This window comes from Anomaloglossus baeobatrachus, chromosome 6 (genome assembly GCF_048569485.1).
Source record: "Anomaloglossus baeobatrachus isolate aAnoBae1 chromosome 6, aAnoBae1.hap1, whole genome shotgun sequence".
Classification (NCBI taxonomy): domain Eukaryota; kingdom Metazoa; phylum Chordata; class Amphibia; order Anura; family Aromobatidae; genus Anomaloglossus; species Anomaloglossus baeobatrachus.
The window spans coordinates 521559282-521582752 of NC_134358.1; the positions used below are offsets into that span (position 1 = coordinate 521559282).

The 23471-nt window shown below is 47.9% G+C and overlaps 1 protein-coding gene across 1 annotated transcript in view; it reads right to left on the minus strand.

Moving 5' to 3' along the window:
• The window catches only part of ZEB1 (zinc finger E-box binding homeobox 1), a 198753-nt gene extending 189288 nt beyond the window's left edge, over nucleotides 1–9465 (minus strand). Inside the window, exon 1 of the mRNA XM_075315503.1 lies at nucleotides 9386–9465. Coding sequence (XP_075171618.1) covers nucleotides 9386–9443 — 58 coding nt within the window. The 5' untranslated portion in view covers nucleotides 9444–9465. The remainder of the gene's footprint in view (nucleotides 1–9385) is intronic.
• Nucleotides 9466–23471: the final 14006 nt, after the last annotated feature.

The following is a 23471-nucleotide window of genomic DNA, read 5'->3' on the forward strand; positions in this document are numbered from 1 at the left end:
AATATTCGATGCGCAATGTAAGCCTAGGGGAAGTTATTCGAGTTTCCCATAGACTTACATTGTGCATCGAATATCCGCGAATAGTGGTGAGGTATTCGGAAAAATATTCGCAAAGCCGAATATTTGAGGTATTCGATCTCTAATAATTATATAGATAAAAGATGTCATTTTAAAAGGAAGAAGCCTCAATAAACCAATATACTTATATACAATAATATAGTATATACAATAATAATAATAATATAGTAATATACAATATACTTTATTTTACCGCAAGTCCATAGAGCCCTTTATTCCACCAAAAAAAAAAAAAAAAAAAAAAGTTACATAGAGTCCCAATCGGATTGAATTCACGTATCCCTGGCTATTGGCGAGCTGGAAGGTCAAACACTAATCTTTTGATTGAAAACATGGCCTCTTCTTAGCAGCTGCTTAACATCCTAATTTGTAGCATTTGTGGTATTGAACGCTGTTATATTTATTTGGTGCGTGTTTCCTATAAAACAGCACCTCGAGGGGCGCTCCCCCCATGGATGAAATACACATCCACAGCACAATGACTCCGGCCGTATACACACGGCCATGCTAGGAGGAGACCTGCGTAATCTGGATGAAGGCTGAGCGGAGCAGATGGCTCTCTAGACCTGGATGAGATCAGAATTCACAATACAATGTAATGAGTTTAGCTGAAGGATGACTTGACAGGCGGCGTGGTCCAGCACCGCGCTCTGTACACACACCTACCGCTAACCCATAACCAGGGGGCAACATCTGACCCCACAGCAAGAGCTGAAAAAAATCAGGACAAAAGAAAAAAAAAAAAAAAAAAAAAAAAAAAAAAAAAAAAAAAAAAAAAAATCGCTTAGCAGCAGAAGGTTAAAAAAAAATAATAGATTCCTGAATTATACTCGCTCCTGCACTCCCTACCAGACTTTAGTTACCTTTCTGCAGTGATGATGTCAGCAACATAACCACTCCAGCCAATCACTGCCCTCAACCACCTTGTGCTGCACACTGCCGAAGCCAGCGATTGGCTGCAGCACTCACCTGGGTAGAGTATGACATCACTGTGGCAAAAATAAATACCAGGAAGCAGCTGACCTTCTCAGGTTCATTTGGGATGGATACCATTTCCTATGGGTTTTTTGGGGGCGGGGGGGGTTTCAGCAATTAGACAACCCCATAAAAAGAGGACCCGGGACTTGACGTATTCACTACTTTATTTTTGAAAAAGCTGCTGTCCTCCTGAATCTGAGGGTTTTTGGTTTTTTTTACTTTTGCTCCTGCTCCACTCCAGAGATATCACCCCCTCTTCATATTTTCTTGTATTTAAATCTAATTTTATTGCCAAGGGGGTGAGGCCTTCAAGAAGACTCAAGACTGTCTATAAGGACCGACTTTATATTTATTTAGAGAAGAGTAGCTCATTTCTCAGGAACAGAGGCATAGAAACAACACAAGAACATTAACCAGATTAAGGCTGGATTCACACGATGCAAGTGCATCGAATGTGATATGCTAGTGACCCTGTACTGCCAGTGTGAACCGAGTGTCATGCTACTGTGATCCGATCCTGGAATCGGATCACAGCTGCGGAGGAGAGGGAGGGATTAATCTTCCCACCTCCTCCATTGTGAGATGATGCGTATATTGCACTGCACTTCAATGTCATCCAAGTGCAGTCTGATGTTTCACTTGCACCCATAGACTTGTATGGGTGCGAGTGATACGGCTCTTGCTGACAATAGCAGCATGGTGCGACTTATCCAGAATCTGGATCAGAAAAAAACTGACCATCTGCTCTCCCTCATTGACTACCATTGGTCCGACTGCAATGTGATATTTTCTCACTTTGCACTCGTCCGATTCATACGCTCATGCAAGAGCGTACCCCAAGGAGAACAGCGGCATGTACACCGTGGGGGGGTGGGGGTTAAGGTACATAGAAAGTGACAGATCCCCTTTAGCACCCTCAAGTATAAAATGTAGACTTTCTATACATTTCACATGTTAAGTTAACTTGAAATGTGTTCAGCTCAAATAATGCCCAATAACTAACTGCACGCCCCACTGACCTGACTGTAGAGCAATGGATGAGGGTGAATGGGGGGGGGGGGGGGGGGGTGACCCTGTGCCCATCCAGCCTCTGCAAAGCTAAAAACTACAATAGGCATAAAAAACACTGCACTACAATTTCCACTTCACGTAGGTCCAAAACCCCACAATATAGCTCTAGTCATCACAGTCCTGGTGTCTCCTCCGATCGCCTCCGTATGGGCCCCATGCAGCCTCTACGACCCCTCCACCTAGACGCAGCTTTCATAAATCACCAGTCTTTGCTAAATGATCTGTCTGTGGCAGGCTTAAACATCTACAGCACCAGATATTGGTCAGAAGACTGAAAAGTGGTGAGGGGGGGGGGGGGGGGGGGAAGTGAAAAATTGAGGTGGGGTGGAGGGTGGGGAGGGCAATATAAATCGAAACAAAATATTTGAGCCACTGAACTTCAGCTGAGTTTTCTTGGAGGATTAGCTTACATTGTCCATGCTGGGGTACTTGAGTAAATCTTAAATCCCCTCTCTCCTCTGTCAATTAAAAACTCTTTAGTCCTCACAAATAATAATTGGTCCAATAGTTTTGGAAAGTGTTGAGGTGTCGAGTGCATAGTGAAGCGCAGCGGTGAGGTCTTGTCCTCCCCTCCGATGCCTCCATCACGGTTCTATTTTAATATGTCCTCTACTCTCCCGCATGTTGCTATTCCTGGTTCGCAGGCAGCCGGTGGATTTAATTAATACTATTTGGCTGTCCAGGAGGGCGCCGCAGAAACACTGGAAATTATACACATTGCTGGGAAAGTGTAGATATGAGAATCAAAAGTGTAAATCTCTGCCACATGGTGCCCCATATACACACTGCTATATGGCAAGTGATGGAAACATGCCATTGTGTGCCTGTATCTGGGCCCATAGCTGTATTCAGCTCCACAATATGGTCACGTGCTTGAGCCTTTCCTTGTAAGAAGTCACAAAATCCGCAATCTTGACCTATGAGTGAATCAGTCAGCCAAAAAAAAAAATCAGACAGCAGAAATGGCCCAGCGTGGTTTTGAGGTAGATTTACCAACATTCCTATGTATATTCTGTTCCACGAATTGTCCCCGATACATCAAGTTGGCAACAGATCTTTACATTCTGGGCAAGTTGGGTGGCAACTGATATGGCCACAATGACCACAGGGCCGTCACGCAGCCTTCCTGGAGTCCTTAGCAAAACTGCAGTCTGGATAAATTAGACAATTCCAAAGATTAGACAGAGTCTTGGAAAGCCGGGGTTCCACTAAACTCAGTAGGCCCCATCCCATGTTGGCTCTACCTACTGGGAAAGCTTCTGGCATTTACGAAGAACAAACTATCCAGAGGGATCAAATCATCCAACGGATGACAAAAAGGGTCCATTTGGCATCTGTGTGTGGGGCAACATTTTTTTTTTCTTTTTTGGGGTGGGGGGGGGGGGGTCACTTTGCTCCATTTATTACAATGTAAGCCAATGGGTGATATGAACAGTATAACGCCACTTATCACATTAAAAAAAAAAAGGGGCAATAATCTTTAAATTTAAAGGGAACCAATCACCAGGATTTTCCTATAAAACCTACAGCCGGTGCTATACTGGCACTATCAGGCTGATTCTATACATATCTGCAGTGGTCAGCTCGGATGTGTAAGGTTTTGAAATCCAAGTTTATAAAATAATCAGCTTCTTAAGTGACAGCAGCTGAGGATCAGATAATAACTGGGGGGTGTTCATAGTTATCCCCTCCCCCTGCTAGAATTAGCATAAGTATTATAAACGATTTATTTTTTTACTTGCAGGACCTGTGCTGATGTCATACCCATGTGACCAGAAAGGGAGTGGCCTCAGCCAACACAAAAATGTTGCTTCCTGGTATCCACTTTGTTGGCTGAGGTCCCGCCCCTTCTGGTAACATGCGCATGACGTCACAGGTCCTGCAAGTCAAAAATTAAATTGCATAATACTTATGCTAATTCTAACAGGATGGGGGGGGGGGATAAGTGTGAATACCCCGAGATATTATCTAATCCTCAGCTGCTGTCACTCAAGATGCTGATCATCTTATAAACTTTACTTTCTTGGATTTCAAAACCTAAACATCCGAACCTGACCACTACAGGTCATGGGCGGAGGGAACAGATACTCACCAAACGCTTGGAAAACGCTTCCTTTTTACATGAACAATCCAAGCTGTTGCTCTTGTGAAAAGTTTGAGCATTCCCCCCCCCCTTTCTGAAAATGGTTTGGAGAAGTGCAGGTCATCTCTGAGAAGCAGCTTCTGGTCCCATCCGCTTCAAAAGTAGGCACAGTCAAAATCAAAACAGGATAAAAAAAAAATAAAAAAATAAAAAAAAATTAAAAATAAATATGGATATAGAGATAGATAGATATATAGATATATAGATATATATATATATATTATATATATATATAAGTGCGTAGAGCCTGGAATGTTCACTTAGGCCAAATTCCTCTATTCCCCAAATGAAAGTTTTGAATCGAGCCGGAGAGAACACGATACCAGGTTAAAAGTAGAAGTTAAAAATGGGGGAGGACGATGCAACAAAGAATGCAGTATCCCCGGCGTCACCGCCACCTGACGTCCTGACACTTGTTAACACCTTTAAGTTAATGTCCTGGAGCAGAGGGGATATAGATAGCAACCAGAGGTCACTTTCAGAAATAAGTAGCGGTGCGCTCAGTTCTGTCATGGCTGCCCGTACACTGCATTTGGCATATACTGATCAAGCAGAGCCGAATTGTTTTATTCTCACTACATCTTGTGCCAAATTACGGTACAGATTTGACTCCACTATACCAGGGACAGTCTATAAGTCATGTTATACCGGCATTTAAATAAGGAACGACAAACTCAGCTCACTTAGAACAGTGTTATACATACATTAATGATAGGATTCTTATGGTCATTAATAATACACATGTAGCAGAGCAGAGTTGGTTGTCAGACATGACGCAGGGGAGGGGGGGGGGGGATCCTGTATTCTCCAAACTCAATGACCAATTTCTGCTAAGAAATACAAGCAATTAGAGAATTATACAGCACAGATGTAGCAGAGACAAGTTGGTTGTCAGACATAGCGCAGGTAAAAATCGGTCCCTGTATTCTCCAATTTTTGCAAAGAAATGCACGCAATTATACAGCACAGATGTAGTAGAGCTGACTTGGTTGTCAGACACTCCGCAGGTAAAAAAAAATCAGTCCTGTATCTCCAAACCTCAATAACCAATTTTTGGCCACGTCATATACTGTATGTAAAGAAATGCAAGCAATAAAAGAGAATTATGTTACACAGATGTAGCAGAGCCGAGATGGTTGCAAAAAGGTTTTTCTGTATCTACAAGAAGCTATGAGTCATTGGAGGCCAACACTTCATCAAGATCATCTTTTCGGGGGTTTTTTATTTTACACTCCTGAGGACCGCCATGGGGCCGTCGCCCCATCCAGCTGGACACGTTTCAAAGCAGAGGTCGGCCTCACCTCACCCACTGAATGACATTTTAGAAAGGAGAAAATAGCAAGTCATTCTTTAGAGCGGACTCCTCCCCCACTGTATCTGTACAGACCTTTAATAGCATTTGTCCTGACTGTTACTGGACTGAGCAGATAGATAATACTGCACACTACACTGCGCCAGTGTATCACCAGACAGACACACACACAGACACACACACAGACACACACACAGACACACACACAGACACACACACAGACACACACACAGACACACACACAGACACACACACAGACACACACACAGACACACACACAGACACACACACAGACACACACACAGACACACACACAGACACACACACAGACACACACAGACACACACAGACACACACAGACACAGACACACACCACAAAAAAGGGCTGAAGAGCTTATCAGAATTCTGTTTGCCTCCATGCAAAGAGATGGATGAGTAATAAAACGCTACCTCTAATGCAGCTTTATAATACATGAGCAATTGCATTACTGTGACGCCCCGTGGCATACTCTCCGGCTCTGGAGCCAAATGCTCTCAATTAGTTTACAGGCTGTCAACTTCCATTACCTACAGCAGCACCCTCCCCCTCCAATGCACCTTGCTACAAAGTGCCCCCGATCCCATCCTCAGAACATTAAATCTAGCAAAAATAGAACAAAAACAAACTACATCAACGATACAATGTAGCAAAGAACATTCTCTTTATTTACATAAAGAAAATTACAAACGACACAAAAATAACAAAAAAAAAGTGAAAATGCAGGATTATCTAATGATACATTGTAGCAAAGAACATTTTTATTTTACGTAAACAATAGACAAAATAACTAAGAAGTGAAATGCAGGATTGTCTTAATGATACAATGTAGCAAAGAATATTCTTTTTTTTATTTCTGTAAACAAAAAAAAAAGCTACAAAATAAAAAAAAAAAAAAAGTAAAAATACATGAAATGCAGGATTGTCTACCTAAAAGACAGACATGATGGTGATGTAACAAAAAAAAATAAATAAATACCTGAAATTAGATTTATGTCTATGCTCCCTGCCCAGTGCACCTTTGCTGCCAGGGTGGGGCATCAAGGATCAGACCACGCAATATGTCAGCATCCTATAAAAAATTGCATTAAAAAAAAAAAAAAACCAGAAGGTAGGAGGATAAGGAAGAAAAAAAAAAGGAAAACGTTGCGAGAGGTAAATCAATGCTTCCCTGGAGATCAGAGGATGGCAGCAGGCAGGGAGGGGGCTGCCAGGCATTGCAGGGATGAACTAAACACCATTTTTATTTTATTATTTCTCTACCTGTGCAAGGAGTTGCCATTTGGTGCAGCAAATTCCCGTAGATGTCAATAGATCCTGGCTCATTCTGGGCATCGAATTAATTCCCCCATAGATTCCACAATCCTTGCCAACCCAGGTAAACATATTTACAGGTCTGGACGCTGGGTGGCACATGCCCGCACGCTAAACACATGTCGTCAGCAGTGACAAGAAGTGCCCCCCCCCCCTCCGCATCAGCATCCCCCAAACTTACCTTGCCCTGCATCCCTATTCCTTCATCCCACTAAGGGGTTAAATACCGGCTGCTTATTGCAGGTCGGGGATATAATAGGACGACACATAGGGACGCCATACAGCGGCTCAGCACAAATCCCATCCCTGTACAATCCTTGTAAGACAGGAAGTCCCATCATCACAAAACCATAATACTACAAAGTGTCATCAGCAGCAGGGAAAGGGGGGGGGGGGGATTGCGAAAACAACAAGTATTTCCTCCCCTTCCTTCATCTGGGTTTTCCTGGACTAGGAGAATATCTTTATTTTAACCCCCTTCTGCCCCTGGGAGTGTCTGCGGAGAAGATCTGCCCTCCTAACTCAGGCTGTGCCCGTCAGCGATGGGATGAAAAAAAGTCCTAAATATCCTGCAATAAGTAACGGTACAGAGGAGGAAGGAGGGGACGAGGGGGGATAAGAATAAGAGGCAGCCGGAGTGTGAAATGTAAATGTTTCCCATATATAGGCTGCAGCCGGAGTAAGAAAAGGGGCCCCCTCTCCGCTGACACCACCCCTCTGTAGACAGGCAGGTACCTCTGTATAGAAGGAGGAGAGAATGACCACAAGAGGGAGAAAAAGAAAAAAAAAAAAAAAAAAAAAACAAAAAAACTTTCAGCAGGCCATTCCCCACCGCACCCAAAATTCATCACCGTTATCACCATCAGCACCCACTCACCCCCCGATGGAAAGCCCCCAACAAAAATAACCTACGAGCACCCAGAGAGCTGCGCCCATCCAAATGTAGGGACCGAGCCCTGATACAGATCGGTCATTAAAAAAAGGAGGAATGGAAACCAGCAAGAGGGAGTGACGGCCAGCAGGAAGATTACCTTCAAAGTGGGAGGAAATATGATCAAATAAAGCGCTCTATTAACCCCTTGTGTGACGAGCCTGGACAGCTCTGCAGTGCCAGCTCTGACTGACGGCGGCTCCTACACTGCACAAAGGGGTTAAGCCAATGGGTGCAGGGGGCGTCACTGAGGAGCGGGGCGGGGGGGGGGCGAGGAGGCAAAGACCCCCCCTTATTTAGGCCACCATTTAAGGTCAGAGTGGCAAGGAGAACAGATCAGGACCCTCTCTGCTGCTGATATAGGGGCGACACCACTGGACTTCCCAAAGTCACTCCCAGATACCTGTCAATAACATCAAAAGGACACTGCAGAACATCTTTACTGGCCAATACCTCCCTGCAAAAATGCAATTTCAATACAAGAAGATATATTCTGCCATTAACCATGTCAGTCAAGGACAGAAGTTCAGAAATATTATATATATATATATATATATATATATATATATATATATATATATATATATATATATATATATATATATATATATATAGCTATACTTCTTCTAAATGTATATATTATATAACATCTATTAAACGTATAGCAATAATATATATATATATATATATTATTGCTATACGTTTAATAGATGTTATATAATATATACATTTAGAAGAAGTATAGCTATATATATATATATATATATATATATATATATATATATACATATACACACACATGCATACATACACATATACACACATGCTCGCTAATGTATATTTTTATTAGTCCCCCTCTGATCACTACTTCATATATTAATGCTTTTAGAGGCAATGTACTATAGGTTTAGCTGTTCCTTTAAAAGTGTAAAGAGGTTCTGCAGCAGCTGTGGTGGCAGCAGTGCTGCAGGATGGAGATCTCCTCGGATATAAGGTGAGCTCTGCCTGCATCTGCCCTCCCCAGATGTATACATTATATATACCTGTCACCTATCACTGCAGGGATGTGCAGGAGACACGATCAATACTTGTGCTGCAGCAACAGTGCCTGGCCGGAGCGGGGGGCAGGGTGGGCAGGGGGCGCAGGAGCCCCCCGACCCCGCTCAGCAATGCAGGAAAGTTCCCTGTGCCCGCTGTGACAATGATGGGCAGCAGGGCCGAGCGCACGGCGCCGCCGCCTCCTACAATAACGTGGCCGCTGATCCGCTACTTCTGCACCTGGAGGGGGGGATGGAGGAAGTTTGGGGTCGGGTGTGGGGGTCGCAGGGGGCGCACGGGGGGCTCCGCAGCCTCCATACACAGACGCTGGAGCAGATGCGTCTAACGGTCCAGGGAGGAGGCGGCAGCAGGTAACATAACGGTGCGCACAGCCCCGGCCCCCAGCGCCGCTCTCCGCACAGCCGGCACCCGGGACCCCGCTCCCGCCGGCAGCCCCGCCCCGGCCCCGGCCCGGACACTCACCGTTATTCCGCCTGGGGTTCGCCTGTTTTCTGCGCTTACACCTGGGGCCATCCGCCATGATCCTCTCGTTCTTGTGTCTAAATGCTCGAGTCACCTCCCTCCCCCGCCCCTCCTAACACCACCACCTCCTCCTCCTCCTCCCTGCTCTCCTCTCCCCCTGGCGAGGTCCGCACCTGGTTTACGACACTTCTCGTTTACGACATCACCTCAGCCCCCCTTAGTGTTCTTGCAGGGGTTGGGGGGCTCAGGTGGGGGAGGCGCCCCTCTGCAGAGCCGCCCGCACCTACACACAGATATTATGTCACTGCTGCAGGAGGAAATGTCACACTTGTGACACTTCCATGACGTCAGAGGCTCCTGTCCTCAGCCTTGTGGCACCACAACCCCCAGCATTGCCATGGCTGTAGTTCCAGGACAGGTGCTAACAATGCAGCCATGATGCACTCCTCCCCTTTAAGTACTACAAGTCCCAGCAGGCTATTTCTGTTCTCTGCTGGGACTTGTAGTTCTTGGATATCTGTCCACTCCATCCCCTAAAAGTCCCAGCAAGTCTTGTCTGTGGTCTATTGGTTCTTCTGGTAAAACTCAATGATACACCCATCCCCTTTAAGTACTACAAGTCCCAGCATGCACCTGAATGCAAGGCCTTGCTATAATGACATAATAAACCGTTATATTTGCGGCTTATTTACCTTTGTGGTACTACAATTCCCAGCATGTCATGAGAGTGCAGTAATGCTGAGACTTCTAGTTCCAGGACAGACTCATGATCATGATATCACCAGATGCACTCATCCTCCTCTAGGTACTACAAGTCCCAGCATCTCCTGTGGGTGAGAAGTTATATGTCAGATTGTAAGAAATACCCCTATCATCAAACTCAGCTCCTTGTGGCACTACAAGTCCCAGCATGACTGGTTGAGTTGAGGCCTGCAGTTGGCAGCTCCAGTGGCACTACAAGTCCCAGCATGACTGGTTGAGTTGAGGCCTGCAGTTGGCAGCTCCAGTGGCACTACAAGTCTCAGCATGACTGGTTGAGTTGAGGCCTGCAGTTGGCAGCTTCAGTGGCACTACAAGTCTCAGCATGACTGGTTGAGTTGAGGCCTGCAGTTGGCAGCTCCAGTGGCACTACAAGTCCCAGCATGTTGTGAGACACTCAAGGATGCTCACAGGTAATATGTATTTGCTTATTTACCAACAAACTACAAGTCCCAGCAGGTCGTGTCTGGGCTCAGTGCGCTGGGATGTGCATTAGCAGATCCACCTATAACAGGAAAGTGGCATGGGCAGATAATGCCCATCGGGAAGGTTAGATTGGCCCAACCAGATCGGTGCAATCTGCAGTCCTGAATGCTTATGGGCTGGTGCGACTTATTGGATTGTCGCAGCCCAGAGGTGCCATCTCCACCATGATTGCATTAGGTGCCAGGTTATAGTGGCAGTGGGTGGTGCAGGGCATAAGGGGTGAGGTGTGTGGGGGGGGGAAGCTCCTGGCACCTGCCCAGGCTGCAGGTCATTAGGAGGGTGGCATTGCAGATGAGGGGATGTATGGGCATCTATAGGTAAGTAGTAAGCAGGGCATGGACCCTACCAGAGAAATGGGGCAACTCTGCTCACATGTCACCATCCTATGCGCCCCCCTGAGTGCTGAGGAGGGGCCTGGGCTGGGAGGAGGAGGAGGGTGATGGCGGCTCCTCCCAGCCCAGGCAGCTGAGTGACACAATGTGACAGGAGCTGCTGCTGCGAAACGCATCGTGTCTATTCAGCATCCTGTGCCAGGCTGCAGCCCACCTGCCAGACACGTAACCAGGTGGGGAGGGGCTCAGCTGCAGCCGCCCCCTCCCCCGACACTTCATCACACAGGGGAAGTGAAGAGAGAAGCTGCAACACATGGAAAATACAAGAGATGCGGAGGAAACAAACGCCCCAAAGACGCTCTGCTGCTGCATTTTTGGTGGCATTTATGTTGGCGACGTCTCACATATGATATATAAATGTCACCTGCAGCCGCCTCCATCAGCTCTGCCAATGTCAAGAGTTTCCGCGGTGAAGAGGACTGTGCTGTGTCCCATTAAAAGAATGACTACACATGAAATATATTTACAAATAAAAGGAACAATAGAGAATATAAACAAAGTGTTCATAGCTTCTTCTATACATTCTGCCCTGCGTAACGTATCTGAGGGGTCCATAAGCTCAGGACCCCCACTATCACTAGAGCCATGAGATTACTAAGTGCTGGACATTGACAAGTCGGTGTTTCCCACATATATTTATTTATTTTACTCACTTATATACCACTATTAGCTCTACAGGGCTTTACAGACGGGATCATCACTGTCCCCATTGGGGCTCACAATTTATCCTCCCTCAAGTAAGGCCGGGTACACATATCCGGCTTTTCGCCGGTTTCGGCGCACGCCAGTACAGTATGATACAGTACAACTGGCAGCACCGCAACTTCCGGGTCACATGCTCCGGTCACACGACAGCATGTGACCGCCGCTTGTTGTGCTGCCACTGTACTCTATACACTGTACTCGCGTGCGCCGCATCCGGCAAACCGGCGAAAAGCCGGATATGTGTACCCGGGCTAAGTCATTGGAGTGTGGGAGGAAACCCACACAAACATGGCGAGAATATACAAACTCCTTGCAGGATGTTGTCCTTGGTGGGATTTGAACCCAAGACCTCAGCACTAAAAGACCGGAGTGCTAACCACTGAGCACCATACAGTGCTAACCACTGAGCATCTGAGTTTTATCCTTGGTTTTATCAGATAGAACATTACCTCCATTATCATTTATTGGGCTATTTTCATGTTCATTTTTTTTCTGGATTAGGGTACGTGCCCACAATCAGGACCTGCTGCGTCCTGGTTGTGGCAAGTCCTGACCTGCGGGGCCACAAGTCTCCTCCGCAGGGGGCTGCAGCGGCTTGTGCCCACGATCAGGGTTCGAGGCGCTGCAGTCCCTTGCTTGTGTTCTCCCTATGTGACGCCCTGGACCCCAGGGGTCACAGGTAACACCTACCGCATTACACACACACTCCCCCATCCCCTGTGAGGACACACCCGTCACCAGAAAGGGAGACCTGATGCCTCCCCTCAGGGCAAGTAGGGCACACCAGGTGGGCGGAGTCAGGTGGAAAGACACGCCCACCGAGGAGACTACTGTCCTGAGGCAGAAAATACAAGTTGTACAGTGACAGTGACAGGAGGTGTAGAGGAGCAGAGCTGTCAGGGACCCGGGTTGGAGCCTGGGATCCCCGTAACGTCAGGCAGGCAGACGGTGGTAGCCGTCTGCAGGAGTACCGGTACAGCAAGCGGCGAAACCGTAGGGACCGGGCCTGGGTTGGAGCCCGCCGGCCCTGAACCGGGGGAGTCAACCGTGTACCGGGAGCACCAGAAACCGGGTACTCAGACCCCGTCCTAGATTAGAAGCACACTGAGTCTAGGCAAATTGACTGATTGTTGGCTGGACCTCACAGGTTCATCCACACCCAAAGTCCCGAAAGAAGGCAAAAGCTCACCGATACCGGGTGAGCGCCACCGCCAAGGGCCAAACATCCGACGGGCCAGCGCCTGCGGGGCAACCGAGGGCTCCTCCGGCAGCTCAACGCCAGGGAGCGGGCTACCACTGTCCAGGCAGGGGAGCCGAAAAACCACAACAAGGAGGTGCAAGGGAAAGGGGCCACCATCAACCTCACAGGGGACAAGCAGCCGGCTGCGGGACCCGACCATACCCCAACTTTGGTTTACCAGTGACTGAATATGAATTAATCGTGAGTACACCAGTGCCATCCGGGCACGACACTGCACCGCTGCACGGCACCCTGCACCCCGGCAACAAACCTGTCGCCATCAGTTTCCTACCTCCCCCACCGGGCCCCGGGACACACCGTCCCTACCCACGGAGGGGCTAACATCTAGGCTGCGGCCGCAACACCGATCCCGGACGAGCCCGCCTTCACTCCAGCTGCAGAGGTGGTGCATCCAGTCACCACGACCCGTGGGTGACGTCACGACCCGTAGGACGACAACGCGGCCCACCCGACTGCGCACCTCGTCCCACACCACCACCACCCCATTGCCTCCCCTTTTAACAGAGCGACGTGGCCCCCGTTCCGGAGGCGCTCGTGCCACCGACAACCCGAGCCCGGACCTCGAGCGGCTCGGCACCGAGCAGCGGAGAAGTGGCCGGGCCCCTCTCAGGGTGGTACACCTACGGATGACTCTGTGACTCCGCAGCAAAGAATTGACATGCTGTGGCTCAAAGCCGCACCTCAGGTCAGTTTTCGCTGTGGGCCGTACACGCACAGTGGGCATGGGATTTCTAGAAATCTCATCCACTGTGCTTGTACTGTACATTGCAGCATTTTGGATGCAGCAAAAACACACAGCGTCCAAAGCGCTGCAAACACTGATTATGGTCATGTATCTGTAGCGCCCCACGGGGCTGGCAGTTAAACTTACTAGTCACCGGGCCGTTTGGATCGAGTCACGTGTTGTCACGGGGTGGCCTTCCAGATTCTGTTGCCTCGAGGCATACAGTAAAAGGTGGTGGAAACTGGGTAATGGTAAAAGTTTGTCGTGACACCACCTGTGGAATGTGGCCAGGAAATAGCCGCCGCTGCCGGGTTCCTCTCCGGGGCAGGTGTTAAGGCAGCCGGGATGGTATCACTCCCCACAGGCAGAGAGGGGCTCGGGTGGATGATGAGGGGTTATAAATGGCCGTTGGCGCCTAAGTGCTGGATGGCAGCGCCGGTAAGGATGAGCCAACACAGTCTCTGTGGGTTCAGGGTGTAGTTTACTCACAACTTCGGCTGCCAGCCCAGTCACACTGGTCACTGCCGTGATGGGCTCCGGTCAATCCCAGATCCGGTAAGAGGTCACCACTGGTTCTTTGAAAGAGAAGGAATGAGAGTCCTATTTCTACGGTGTCCCCCTCCGCAGTTAGGTACCATGGATGAGCTCCCGCCCCAAGCTCCTGGGCCCTGTGAAGTCCAAGTTCTCCAGAGAGGTGTTGCCAGAACTATGGTCCTGACGGGTCTCACCGTGATGTGCATGTGTGGTGCCTATTTCTACCCAAAGTGGGAACCCCCCCCGGTGACTGGCTTCAGTGACCAGGAAGTCCATGTTCGTAACCTGGTAGCCTGAAGCGTTCGCCTGACCTAGGACCCTGTGTACCGTCGGTGCTCTGGTTCCAGGGGTACCTCGTCGTACACTCCCTGGCAACCACTCCACCACCTAGGTCACTGCTACACGACCCAGTCTCAAGACACGTCCATCTCCTTCAACTGTCACTACAGACTCGCCTACTGTCTTGCTCCTCCCCCTGGTTGTCGGCTAGTTGACCAGATCGGCTCCACCCCTAGGTGCCCATCCATTGGGATCCAAACTAGTCAGTCACCCATGATTGGGAGAGGGGAACTGGGGATATTTATGTGTTTTGGTGTTACTGGCACTGATCTTTGTCAGGATGCAGTACCTAGTAGTGCCCTGATGGGTTCAGGGGTGCTACACTATCAATGCTAAAGTCACGAACCACCTCTTTAACTCGCCTTTAACCCCTTCAACCCCAGGCGATTTTCCGTTTTTCTTTTTTCCTCCCCTTCTTCCAAGAGTCATAACTTTTTAATTTTTCCCCATCAATATAACCACCCGAGGGCTTGTTTTTTGCAGGACAAATTGTACTTTTGAATGACACCATTCATTCTGCCTTATATAGTACTGGAAAACAGGAAACAAAATTCCAAGTGCGGGGAAATTGAAAAAAAAAGTGCAATTGCACATTTGTTTTTTGGGTTTTTTATTTACCATGTTCATTATATAGTAAAACTGGCCATGCAGTATAATTCTCCAGGACAGTACGGGTTTGTAGATACCAAACGTATAGTTTTACTTTTATCTAAGGGGTGTAAAAAAAGTCAATGTTTGGAAAAAAAAAAAAAAAAATTGCGCTTTTGGCACCATTTTCCGAGATCAGTAGTGTTCACATTTTTCAGGATCTGGGGCTCAGTGATGGCTTATTTTTTGCATCTTAAGCTGACATTTTTAATTATACCATTTTTGAATAGATGCGACATTTTGATCGTCTGTTATTGCATTGTAATGCAATGTTACGGCAGCCAATTAACCGTAATTCTGGCATTTTGATTTTCTTCTCGCTTCACCCTTTACTGATCAGATTAATTGATTTTATATTTTAATTGATCAGGCATTTCTGAATTCGGTGATACCAAATATGTGTATTTTATTGTTCTATTTTCAGTGGTTCAAAGGGGGGGTGATTTGAACTTTTAGGTTTATGGGAGGGTTTTTCATATTTTTTTAAAACTTTTTGGGGTTTTTTTTTTTTACATTTTTTAATGATTTTACTAGTCCCCCTAGGATACTTTATGCCTGTACAGTCTAATCGCTTCAGGATTGCTCTGATCAGCAGAAATGCTGATCTCCTGTGAGTGCTGCTGTTCTACCTGCATTCACAGGAAGAGAGTCAAAACAGCCTCAGGGGCCATTCGCACTGTCATGGCAATACATATGCAGTAATACTGCATGGAAGGGATAAATACAGCCACACCATAACCAAATATTTCCAGTGGTAACTTTAAAAGGGGATATCCGAGACTTTTCTTTCCCTATGGGGCTAAGCACTTACCGGCAGGCAGTTCCTAACTACCTGCCTATGCTGCCTTGTGATGATCCCTCCCAGCTCAGAACAGCCACAGCCCACACCTGCTGGCAATTCTCCTGCTTCCTGTCACATTACATTGACAGAGCAGTTCCTTCACTTTTATCCTGCTCTATAGACGGGGCGTCACTGCCAACGTCATGTTGATTGACAGCCGGCCCCCAGCTGCATTAGGCTGAGCTGGTTGTCAATCAGCATAACGTCAACCTTTTCTACCACCATACAGTTGTAATATTTTTCTTTGTGGTCCCATGCAATAGGATCATGCACCTTTGTGTCCTCTTTAAAGTACTAATGTCCTCCATTGTGACCCCCATCCAGTAATAGTTTTCCCCATCCACTACTGTAATAATTCCTCCAATTTGCTTCTCCATAATGTCCCTTCAGTGGTAATACGGTTAGTAAAAAAAACAACTCTGCTTATCCCCTGTCTTTGCTCCTTGGTGGCGCACTGATGTCATTGTGCTGCCTGTGTTATCAAGCTATGTGCGCACACTGCGGATTCACCGCGGATTTTACCTTTGCTGCAGAAAATGTGTCTAAAGGCCGCTTTACATGCTGCGACATCGCTAGCGATCGCATCCGCCCCCACCGTGCGTGCGTCATGGGCAAATCGCTGCCCGTGACGAACAATATCGCTAGTACGCGTCACACACACATATCTTCCTAACGACGTCGCTGTGGCTGCCGAACAAACTCTTTTTTAAGGGGGAGGTTCGTGCGGCGTCACAGCGACGTCACACGGCAGGCGTCCAATAGAAGCGGAGCGGCGGCGAGCAGTTGCATGAAAGACACGCCTACCTCGTTGCCGGCAGGATGCAGGTACGGTGTTGTTCGTCGTACTCGGGGTGTCACACGTAGCGATGTGTGCTGCCTCAGGAACGACGAACAACCTGCGTCCTAAAAGATCAAGGATTTTTTGGAAAGGAACGACGTGTCAACGAGCAACGATTTTTCCCTATTTTCGGATCGTTAGCGGTCGCACGTAGGGGTCACAAGCAACGACGTCGCTAACGATGCCGGATGTGCGTCACGAATTCTGTGACCCCAGCGATATCTCATTAGCGATGTTGTTGCATGTAACGGAGCCTTAAGATTTCTGCAGTCATTCCCCAGCAAAACCTATGGGTATAAGAAATTGTTGTGCGCACACTGCGTTTTTTTTATCCCTGCGGATTTACCTGCAGAATATCCGCTGCGGAATTAGGCCCTGTGCGCACACTGCGTTTTTTGCCGCGGTTTTGCTGCATGAATTGCTGCAGAAAATGTTCATAACCTTTCTGCAGTCATTCCCCAGCAAAACCTATGGTAAAAAAAAAATGGTGTGCTCACACTGCGTTTTTTTTCCCCTACAGATTTTGCTGCAGAATTTTTGCAGCAAAAGGAATGTGCATATCACTTCTTTTCCACAGGTACCTGCGTTTTTTGCCATAGATAATGGTAAAAACCGCAGGGACTCACCCGCGGAAAAACCGATGCAAAACCGTGGCAAAAACGCGGAAAAACGCGGGTGCGGTATTCTGCCAGAGGGTGCAGATTTTTCTTAGGCCTCTGCCACACTCACGTGAAAATCGCATATGTGTGACGATGTCCATATTTGTAGTCCGTGTTCCGTATTTGTAGTCCGTTTTTCACCTCTGTGTAGTTTCCGTGTATGTACGTGTGTGCGTTTTTGTTTGCGTGTAATACGTCAGTGTGATTTCCGTATGCTTTCCGTTTTCTGTCCGTTTTTCACTTCTTTTTCAAATTTAGATAATGACAATGTTTTTGAATTAATGACACATAGGTGTGTATGATTAACACAATCATATAATTAACCACATTTAATGAACATTAAAGATATTAAAAGAGTCAAATTCAGCAAAAAATCCTTCAGCACACCACCACAATGCTTGCTGCATACTTCAGCAAAGCAAAATGCAGAATTGAGCTAAAAAAATATGTTCAATTTGCCACCTGCAAGTATTTAAAAATGTATCAAACCTGATTTGATCCACACGGACTGTACGGATAGCACACGGACATCATCCGCATCACGTACGTGTCAACACGGACCCATAGAATATAATGGTTCCGTGAGTCTGTGATCCCGTACCGGAGGCACAGATGTGTGACGGAGGCCTTAAGAAAAGTCCATTGTCTAGTGCGCACATAGCCTTAAGGTGGTGTCATACGTAGCGACGACGACAACGACGTCGCTGCTAAGTCAAAATTTTCTGTGACGTAGCAGCGACGTCCCGTCGCTGTCGCTGTGTGTGACATCCAGCAATGACCTGCCCCCTGCTGTGAGGTCGCCGGTCGTTGCTGAATGTCCTGCTTCATTTTTTGGACGTTGCTCTCCCGTTGTGAAGCACACATCGCTGTGTGTGACAGCGAGAGAGCGACGAACTGAAGCGAGCAGGGAGCAGGGAACCGGTGTCTGGCAGCCTGCGGTAAGCTGTAACCACGGTAAACATCGGGTAACCAAGGGAAGCCCTTTCCTTGGTTACCTAATATTTACCTTAGTTACTAGTGTCCGCCGCTGTCACGCTGCCAGTGCCGGCTCCCTGCTCCCTGCATACGTAGATGGAGTACACATCGGGTAATTAACCCGATGTGTACTCTGGCTAGGAGTGCAGGGAGCAGGAGCCGGCACTGGCAGCGTGAGAGCAGCGGACGCTAGTAACTAAGGTAAATATCGGGTAACCAAGAGAAGTGCTTTCCTTGGTTACCCGATATTTATCTTAGTTACGCTTCCACGCGTCGCTGCTGGCTGGGGGCTGGTCACTGGTCGCTGGTGAGATCTGCCTGTTTGACAGCTCACCAGCGACCATGTAACGACGCAGCAGCAATCCTGATAAGGTCAGATTTCTGGTCGTGATCGCTGCTGCGTCGCTATGTGTGACACCACCTTTAGGGAGCCAATGTCAGCGTCTGCTGCGGGTCTCTAAAAGATTAAATAAGGTAATTGGAGGCAGGGAGATAAATGCTCTTCAGAAGGGAAAGAAGGTGATCCAGCTCAGCTGTGGCAAGGTACGGCATGCAAGGATAACACTCTGGTAGTGCAGGGGATCCAATAGAAGAAAAAAATAATCCAGGTTCCGGAATAATATAAAATCTTGTGCAAGCTTTATTTTAAAGGACGTAAAAAATACTTGTCATTACAAGGGACAAAATAGGGAGCCCATGTGCGGCAACGCGTTTCGAACGCTACCTACGTTCTTTGTCAATGGCTTCAGAAGTGTAGTTTCATGAAAATTCAGTACATTCTGGTATCCTACAAATGTCCATCTTCCTTGGACTGGTGCTGGTGATATTATTCTGTTCATTCAACCTCTGGTTGCAAGCAGGTGGCTTGTACTCCTCAAAGCTTTGCTGTACGTCTGCTACAGTCATCTGTGGATAAGTAGTTCATGCTTTTCCCCCTGTGTGTCTTCCTTGTGTCGCCTATAGCGTTTAGTGGGGTTGATGAAGAGCTCATCACATCCGTTCCCTATTTAGGGCCCAGCATTAGGGATACCTAGGGTCAGGTATCCGGCTCGGCGCATAGGTGCAGAACCTATCTAGGATGATGAGGGACCCCAGGGACCAGCAGTAGGTTTGGTCAGTGGTCACCACCTCCCCTTTCTCTAGATGCAGGGGTCCCCTTCCCTTACTTTTCGCTGTTCGTTTGGTACTTCCCCGTACCTAGCGTGACATATATTCAGCGCGGAGGCTTCAGTGGCCCCCTGTGGTGTTTCTGTGCTTTTCCTGCTGTGATGACGTGTCGTACATACACATGATTGCTGCAGCCATTCACTGGCGTTCACAGTGATGCATTGGCTGCAGCAGTCACATAAATGTAGGGATCATTGTGATTACTACAAAAGTTTGAACAGCGAGAACCACAGAAGAAAAGCTTCTGAATTGTACAGGTAAGTAATGGTTGGTTTACCATTTTTCAATATTTTCTGTAGATATTTTCATTCTGTTCTAGAATTGAGCTGCCCCGGATAATCCCTTTCATATTACAAGCAGGGGCAGAACGATTGCGGTCGCAGGGATGTATAGGGCCCACCGGCTCCAGCCCGCCCCTTGCTGCAGCTGGATGTCTGTCCGAGGCTGCCCATCCACCTGAAATGCATTGCGGTGCAGAGACCCTTCAGGTCCCTGGCCAAACAGCAGCCGGCAGCTTTCATCTGTGTCCCAGTGACTGAGGGTGCATTGCAATTATGTCATGCATTGCAATGTCACCGACACCAATGAAAGCTGCCGGCCACTGTGCGTTGGCTACACAGGAGGACGCTACGCAACGTGGGAGCCAGGGATGGTGAGAACAATGTTGTTGTTTTTTGCATTAGACAGAATGGAGACATATTTACCAGGATGGGGACATATATACCAGGAGGGGGGCAGTATTAGGATGGGGACAGTATATACCAGGAGGGGGACAGTATAAACCAGGAGCTCCCCTGGAGAGTCACTGTAGATACCAGGAGGGGGATAGTATATGCTAGGAGGGCCCCAGGAGGGGACAGTAGATACCAGGAGGGCGACAGTATATACCAGAAGGGACCCAGGATGGGGACATATATACTAGGAGGGGGCAGTAGATACCAGGAAGTGGACTATATATACCAGGAGGGGCCCAGCAGGGGAACAGTATACAGTAGGAGGGCCCCAGGAGAGGGACAGTAGATACCAGGAGGGGGATAGTATATACCAGGAGGGCCCCAGGAGGGAGACAGTAGATACCAGAAGGGGATAGTATATACCAGAAGGGACCCAGGATGGGGACATATATACCAGGATGGTGACATATATACCAGAATTGGGACATTTTTACCAGGATGAGGTTATGTATGTGTACCGCTCTGTGCTCGGCTGCAGCCGAGACGCTCGGATCTGGGCTCGCTGGTAGGTGGCTCGAGCGTCTCCGGACCTGGGGGCCCTGTGGTCACTTCGATCTGAAAGGGGCTGGCGGTTTAGTGGACGTAGGTGTACGGCCGAAGCCGTGGTTAAGTTCGTGACGCCACCCACGGGATGTGGTGAAGGTAGGCACCACCGCTGCAGTTACGGGGGCACCGGGGGAGATGTTATGCAGCAAGTTGTTAACCCCTCCATGGGCAGGGATGATGGCCCCGGGGCCCGTTGGGGTAGTGGTTGGGCGGTGCGGGGAGGTGCGCGGCCGGAGGGCACTGTTGTACTCACAGTTAGTAACGTACACGAGTATCTGGTAAACCAAATTGATGGTGGTCGGTGCCCGTAGCCGGCTGTGTCTGGTCCCCCACCCGGTTGGTGGTCTCTGCCTTTCTCCTGCACTGTGTTGTGTATTTGTGAACTACCTGCGCTTCAGCGTCGGAAGTCCACTCCCCGGCTGTGTGGATGTCGGGAGAGCCCTTTTGCCTGCAGACGCTGGCCCGTGGAATCTCTCTGCCTGTGCGGTGGCTTTCTATCCCCCTAGTTGGGCTGTTGTCTTCAGTCGGGACTTTGGGTGGGAAAGGACCTATAGTCCAGACCGCAATCAGTTAATTAACTCAGTCTAGTGGCTTCTGAACCTCGTTTCAGGGTCTGAGTACCCCCCTTTGTGCTCCGGTTTCGGAGTTGGTTCCCCGGGTCGGTACCGGCGGGCCACTACCCTGTCCTGGTCCACTACGGTTCCACCGAGCCGTCTTCCCGGCTCCTGCAGGCTGAGGCCACTGTATGCCTTCTAGCCAAAGGTGCCCGTCTCCAACTCTGGCACCTGTCAGACTGCTGCAGACCTGGGCACAGGCCTGCTTCCACTCTCCTTCACTCACTGACTACTCCACTTCACTCCACCTCCACTAACAGACTGCCTACTTTTTCCCGCCCCAGGCCCTCTGAACTCCTTGGTGGGTGTGGCTAACCACCTGGCTAGGGTTTGAAGTGTTTGGCTGCTGACACACGGGTGTTGTGCGGGGCACTAACTGTGACTACCTGGCTAGTCCAGGGCGTCACATATACACCAGAATGTGGGCTAGAATAGGGAACATATATACTAGGATGGGGGGCATATATACCAGGGTAGGGGACATATTTACTAGGAAGGAGCCCAGGATGGAGGACATTACTACATAATGGGGGGGCAACTCACATGTCTTTATAGAATTTAGAATGCTAAATGTATACCTACATATACATACATCTGACCAACTTAAGGGGGGGGCTGAGGTCCAAATTTTACACCAGGGCCTATCAAGCTCTAGTTACCCCACTGATTACAAGCCTGCAGTCAGAAAAACGGTAGCCTTCGGGCTTATTCATTCGGGGGTTGATGTGATTTTATGACGTTTGTCCCTAATCTTGGAAAACAAATTCAAATGTGTTGTCTATGATAAGGAATATTAGGGGTTTTTTTTCGGAATCGGTGCCCCTTTTATCTGTAGATTGCTTCTGATATTGCAGCTCAACCCTACTAATCCTGTGGGCAAGAGTGGCGCTTTTTCGTGGAGAATAAAAGACACAGACCCATTTTCTTCTTTTCATAGTGCAACATACAGTTTGTTTGATCTAATTGGTAGCTAAGAGGCGCACATATTTTACTCCATTTCTGTGTAATTGAATAGAGGCTACCTTTCCCTGTTATCAGCCATTTAATGCTGGTGAAAAACTGTGTACGATTTTATAGTCATTAGTGAACAGAAAAATATCTGCACCCCCATTATGGCTCCCACACATTATACCGTCTAGTGTTAACCATTTCCCTGCCAGGCAGATGTCAGAAAAGAAAAATGCTCCGCCAGCTTTCGGCGTACCTCCATGCTTTGTTGACATTGACAGGCGTGCTGTGCCTCCAATTTGGCACCATCTGTTGGAAACTTGTATTCCTTAATGCACTTTGTGCTATCAGCTCCACATCTCTTACAGATAACACCAGTTTTTCTTATATTGATTTAGCTTCTCGGAGAGATGTTGATATGATTGCTCTTCCTTTGTGTGTAGGCAAAGACCTCTATGACAAATATCTAAGACAATTTCTGTAGAAATCCTCATTTCTGGCCCTTTTTACTGAATGCGACGAATGAACTCAAGGTCAGGTTGGACAGCGTAATAACTGTTATTACTTTTTTGTTACAGTCTACTACTTTACAATGTAAGAAGAGGCTCTAATAGCAGAGAGAACCCCGTCCTCAAGACTCCGTTACATTGAAACAGCCAGATCTTTTAAGATATAACCTGATTTTATAGGGGTAATGGGCTTATGCCGGCGTCACACGGTACGATATATCGGGCGATATGTCGTCAGGGTCACGTCGTTAGTGACGCACATCCGGCATCGTGTGACATATCGTACCGTGTGACACCTCCGAAAGACTGTGAACGAGCAAAAATACTCACCTTATCGTTGCTCGTTGACACGTCGTTCATTTTCAAAATGTCGGTCCTCCTTCTGTGATCCGGTTGTTCATCGTTCC